General features: G+C 62.4%; 1 protein-coding gene across 1 annotated transcript; it reads left to right on the top strand.

Annotated features, from left to right (window-relative positions):
- Positions 1-344: 344 nt before the first annotated feature.
- Positions 345-3,376, top strand: STX1A (syntaxin 1A (brain); the record flags this gene model as incomplete). Its single annotated transcript, XM_010086064.1, has 4 exons — positions 345-418; positions 715-852; positions 2,579-2,689; positions 3,299-3,376. Coding segments are annotated over 4 exons (401 nt in total), but the record flags the coding sequence as incomplete, so codon positions are not given.
- Between the last annotated feature and the right edge of the window lie 2,176 nt (positions 3,377-5,552).

Genomic DNA, 5,552 nt, shown 5'->3' with positions numbered 1-5,552 from the left:
TTTCGGTGAGCCGTGACCATTCCTGCTCTCCATTCCTCCTCCTTCACAGCCCGCCATCTGGGTGCTGGTGGCTGCTCGTCCTTTGACACCATTTCGTGCCCCGCAGGAATGAGCAGCTTGACCAGGAGGGACAGACAGGCTTTCATGGGTGAGCTGGGCCAAGCTGGCAGCTTGACCCCCTTAAGAAGAGGAGTCTCAGGGCTGGCACAGAGCTGGGCTGCAGGATGGCAGCCCCTCGAACTGCCCGGTGTGCTCGCATGGCTGGAAGCTTTGCTCTGCTCCACTCTTTGGAGATGTCATGGAGCCAGCAGAACCTTGGCTGACCCATGTTGTGTCAATTGCAGCTGGCAGGACCACCACTAGCGAGGAGCTGGAGGACATGCTAGAGAGCGGCAACCCAGCCATCTTCTCCTCTGGGGTAAGCACCAGCACAGGCTAAAGTCAAGCCAGCACCCTTGTCCCGGGGGTGTTGGCTGGTGGACATGCTGCCACAGTGGCCCCAGTACAGGAATGATGAGCACAGCCCACAGGAGGTCTGGCCTGAGGATGCTGCCTGAGCAGGGGCTGCATCCGAGCCAGAGGGTGGAGTGGGGGTTTGTTGCAAGCCACATGGCTGGAAGGGCTCAGTGGCTCCTGACATTCCCTCTCTTGGTGTCCCTAATGTTGGCATCTGAGGGGCTGAGCACAGTGCTCAGTGGCCCTGTCTTCTTGCAGATCATTATGGATTCAAACATCACCAAGCAGGCACTGAATGAGATTGAGACACGGCACAGCGAGATCATCAAACTGGAGAACAGCATCCGAGAGCTGCACGACATGTTCATGGACATGGCCATGCTGGTGGAGAGCCAGGTAGGGAGATGCTGCAGCCCAGTGGCCAGCTCACCTGGGGAGGTTGGAGGGCGAAGGGGCTGCTGGTGGTTCTCTGCCTGGGTGGGTGCTCCGGGGAAAAGCTGCATCTGGGACTGATGCAGCTCCCACTGGGGCTGAGCAGGGCTCCCCAAGGTCAGAGCCACCTGCCCTGTGACCCAGAGCTGGGGGCTGCTGCGTGCCTGGGGAGGGCGGTGTGGCGATGAGTTCTGGAGGAGGGCCACAGGTGGCTGCCATGCAGGCGGAGATTTCTGCATTTGCCCCAGAACACTGGGCCCTGCCAGGTGCCACCAGCCTCGGTGGTTCTGCCGGTCCACCCCTGGCTGCGCTACCAGCCCCATGGCACCTGGCCCTTCAGCCAGGCACACACTTCAGTGGCTCTGCTCACCCCCCTTCTTGTCTGCCATGCTGCCACGGCCCGAGGAGACATCAGTGGCAGGTAAAGCCCCGCTGAGCCCTTGCTAGTGCTGCATGCTCTGCTCTGCATGGCTGCACCCTTCATGTCTGTGGCTCTCGCATGGTGCTAGGGCCTGCCCGTGCCACACAGGCGAGGGCGGCTGTGGCATGGCAACATTGGTGCTCCGTCCTGGCTGCCTTGGAGGACAGATGTGGTGGATTCACGATTCCCTGCCCAGCTCTTCTGGCTAGCGCCCTGCCTTGCCCTGGGGAGTGGGAAGCTCCAAGCTGGTGGCACCAGGAGCAGAGGCGCCCTGGGCTGGCAGCAGTGCTGGCAGCTGCCTGCTCTGCTCCTGGCATGGCACAGGTAGGAAGGAGAAGCAGCTTTAGGCAAGGCAGGGAGCAGCAGGGACCCTGGTGGGGGGTCAGTGCTTGCAGAGGCGGGGCGTGGGTAACACCAGAGCACCCCAGGCTTGTAAGACTCTCCAGCGTTAGGCTGAGAAATGAGCATTGCAGAGCTGCTGGCCATGACCTCCCTGACTCTGCAGCTCCGATTTCCTCCGTGCCATGCAGGAGGGCGCTGGACTTTGAGTCACCCACCCCTGCCAACCCCATCTGATACATGAACTGTCAGACTGTCTCCAGCTGCTGCAGCACCTGCCTGCTTCCCTGTGCAGTCAGGATGGGGACAAAGGAGGTGGGCAGGCTAGGGGAGCTCGCCACAGTCCGTGACCCCACCTCTACAGGAGACCACATCCCCAGCTGCTGGGCTGGGGCCAGAGCAGGGCAGGAGTCCCTGCAGAGTCCTGCAGTCCAGCTTTACTCCGGGGCCCTCAGCTTTCAGCGGGGCGCTTGTGTGGATCAGAGCAGTTGTCCCTGCATGTGTGTGATTTCGTGAGCATCCCACATGGCCACCCCTGCTGGTGCGGTCCTTGCTCCCCCACCATGCCTCCAGTTTCGGCAGCATGCAGTGCGGCGTCAGTGTAGATCCTGTTGTGGCTTTGATGTCACCTGAAATATCAGACAGGGCAGCCACCAGGCCAGGACCGGGCTGGGGAACCCCCTTGACCCTCACCCTTGCTTGCCTCCCTGCCGGGGTGTGCACAGCAGTCCCAGCCTTGTGGGACAGAGCCTGTGGCCTGGAGCCCCCACCCCAGGGCACCCACTGCCTGCAGGCAACTGACGATCCCTCTCCCTCCCGTGCAGGGCTGACGGGCAGGGTGACATCCACCCAGTGCCGGGGAGCGGCAGAGCAGGAAAGGGCTCACGCCAGCGTGCGCGCGGGCGCATGGGCTCTGTCCCTACTCTGCAGGGAGAAATGATAGACCGCATCGAGTACAACGTGGAGCATTCAGTGGACTACGTGGAGCGGGCTGTGTCTGACACCAAAAAAGCAGTGAAGTACCAGAGCAAAGCCAGACGGGTGAGTCACAGCACTGGTTGGGGCCCCTCTTCCCATGCCCACACTGCTGACACCTCCATCCTGGGGGCAGGCCCACTGCCTGCACCGTGGCACATCCTCACGAGTGCCTGGGCGCTGCTTTACCCCCCCAGCACTGGGTGCAGCACAGGTCCTGCTGGTGGCACCAGCTGGGGCAGAGCTCCCTGGCACAGGCTGTGCTGCTTGGGGGGAGGAAAAGGGACAGCGTAGAACCTGTGGGCCAGGCTTGCTGGGAGATCCATGTCCCTTGACAAAAAAAAAAAAAGGTAGAGAAATGGCACAGTCCAGCTCTTACCCTGAGCGCAGTGCCAGCTGCCTGTCACGGTCCCCACACCTGGTCCCATATCAGCTCAGGGTCCCAGGGGCACACAGCTCAGCTCTGCCAGCCCAGGGCTGAAGGGGGAGCTGGGGTGCCCATCCCTGCCCCAGGGCTGCTGGAGCCTCTCTGGCTCCCCTGGAGCTGCTTAGAGTCCACCACAGGCAAACAGGAACAGGGCAGACTGCAGACCCCAGCTCTCGGGGCCAGCCTGCCCCCAACACTCACAGTCCCTTCTCCCCTCTCTCCCTGCTGGTGCTGGGACATCTGAGCAGAAGAAGATCATGATCATAATCTGCTGCGTGATCCTGGGTATCGTCATTGCCTCCACCTTCGGCGGCATTTTCGGCTAGACTCACCCCACAGGACTGGTTGTGTGTGATGGACGGAGCCGCGCGTGCCATGGGGCCGCAGCCATGCTGGAGCGAGCCACGCAGCCCCGGAGCCTCCCAGCAGCATTTCAGTTTCTAATGCATGGTTGTTTGTGATGCTGTGTGTGCGGTGCATCTGTGTGGAGGGAGCACCAGCCCCGGGGCACAAGCAGGGCGCAGGGGACGGTGATGGGTGCAAGGGGGACCCTAGGAGGGAACCCAGGCTCTCATCACTGCTCCAGCCTGGGTGGCTGGCTGGGACCAGTTGGGTACAGAGGTGCCCTTGGGCGCTGCTGCTCTGCCTGCACTGGGCAGTCTGTTGGTGACAGCTGAGGATGAGGAGGGACTGGTGAAGGGTGTTAGGGGTCCTCAGGAGCACAGTGCCCAGTTAACCTCCCCCAGCACCTCCAGCCAGAGCTCTCATGTCTGTCAGCCGCATCTCTGCTTGCAAACACCTTTCCTTGGGCTGCTTCTCTCACGGGGCCCTTCCCCAGGGGTGCGCTCTGCCAGGCCCTGCCTCCCCCCATCCCGGCCCATCTCGTGGCCGTGCCTGGCTGTGGGGCTCCAGACCTGCTGTTCTGCTGATGGCTGGTCCCCTCTCTAGGCAAGCCCTCACCCTGGTGTGGGTGCCAGGGGCTGGACATGCTGCTGCTGGTGGTGGGTGCCTGATGGAGCAGTGTGGGATGAGGAGCTGCTGCTTGGGGCCATCACAGTTGCTTGGGGATGGGGACAGGCCACATGGGGACCTGCGCTGCACCCTGGTCCTGGCCTGGGAGGGTACAGGTACTTTAAGGCCAGCATGCACCAAAGCCTCGTTGTTCTGTTCTCAGCCTCAGCACACAGGGGCCCTGGCTCCCACTGCCCCCAGGCCTGGGCTCTGGCACTCAGGGCTTGGGGCTCGCTCTGATGGCCACAGCCCCTGGCAGCAGTTTCTTGGGAGCAGGGCTGCTTCCAGCCTCGCTTCCCCAGATAGGCACCCATGGCTAGAGTTTGGAGGCAGTTGGGCTTTCTCCTGTCATTGTCCCAGGAGCAGCCCTTGTTGCATCCACCTCCCTGCAAGCCAGGAGCAGCAGCCTTTCTCCTCCTCTATCCTACCAGCTCCTGAGCAGGGGCAGTGCCTGGCTGCCCACTCCATCTCTTCACCACCTCTTGGCATCTGCCTGCCCCTGCCACCTCCTCCTGGCACAGTGTCCAGTGACATCCAGTGCCTCCTCATCCCCTGGGCCGTCCCGTGGGACACCCACAGTCGGTGGGGTCCTGCGGGAGCGCCTGGGTGCCCTGTGCCCACTACATGGATGTGGCCATTGTGGGGTAGCCCGAGCCTGGTGGCAGCTTGGAGGGGTTCTGTGTTGCCACTGTCTGATTTCCTCAGGCTTGGGGGCAGGGCTCTGCCCTCACATTCCTCCAGAGTCCAGGGCTCCAGCTGGCCCAGGCACATGCCAAAGCACCACAGAGGAGCCCAGAGCAGGGTGGGCACTTGGGGCCAAGCTCTCAGCAACACACTGGGCTAGGGGCTGGCCATGAGCCCAGGTGCTGGTAGTAGGAAAAGGGCACTTGATGGCAACATGTATTCCAGCTGCAGGAGCCTGTCGTCTCCGTGTTCCAACCAGTGTGAGAGCAGGGCTGCTCCAACCCCACGCTCCTCCACCCTGGCTGGGTGCTGCAGCACAGGTGCTGGCTCCGTGTGTGGTGCCCATGGGTGCTGGTGAAGGGCAGCAGGCTGTAACCAAGACATGGTGCCGCCTTCCTCAGGTGCAGTCCGGCTCAGCAGCAGCAGATCTGGCTCTTTGCCTGCGGTTCCACAACACAGCCTCTGGTTGCAGTCAGCCGCTGTTGGGAAGCATGTCCAGCCCACTCCCCTGCCCTGCACAGACCAAGCCCCCTAAAGGTGCGGCCATGGGAACATGGAAGTCTGGAGCCCCCTTCTTTCACAGTCCCACAAGTGATGTGAGCTACAGCACTGCAGCCTGTGTGTGAAAAAGGGCTTGGGGCACTGGGACCCCGGCAAGCAGGGGCAGGCCAGCTCTGGATCCCCTCTCCAGGACAGGAAGCACCCATGGGCAGGATCCTTGCTCTGGTGAGGACGGGTCTGGTGACAAGAGCTGGAGGCGATGCATGAGTGCCTGGTGTTCCTGCCCTTGGGCAGTTCCCTGCCACC

The sequence above is a fragment of the Pterocles gutturalis genome, unplaced genomic scaffold (genome assembly GCF_000699245.1).
Source record: "Pterocles gutturalis isolate BGI_N339 unplaced genomic scaffold, ASM69924v1 scaffold44945, whole genome shotgun sequence".
Taxonomy (NCBI): domain Eukaryota; kingdom Metazoa; phylum Chordata; class Aves; order Pterocliformes; family Pteroclidae; genus Pterocles; species Pterocles gutturalis.
The sequence above is the reverse complement of the archived record's forward strand: the minus strand, read 5'-3'. Positions and strand labels throughout refer to the sequence as shown.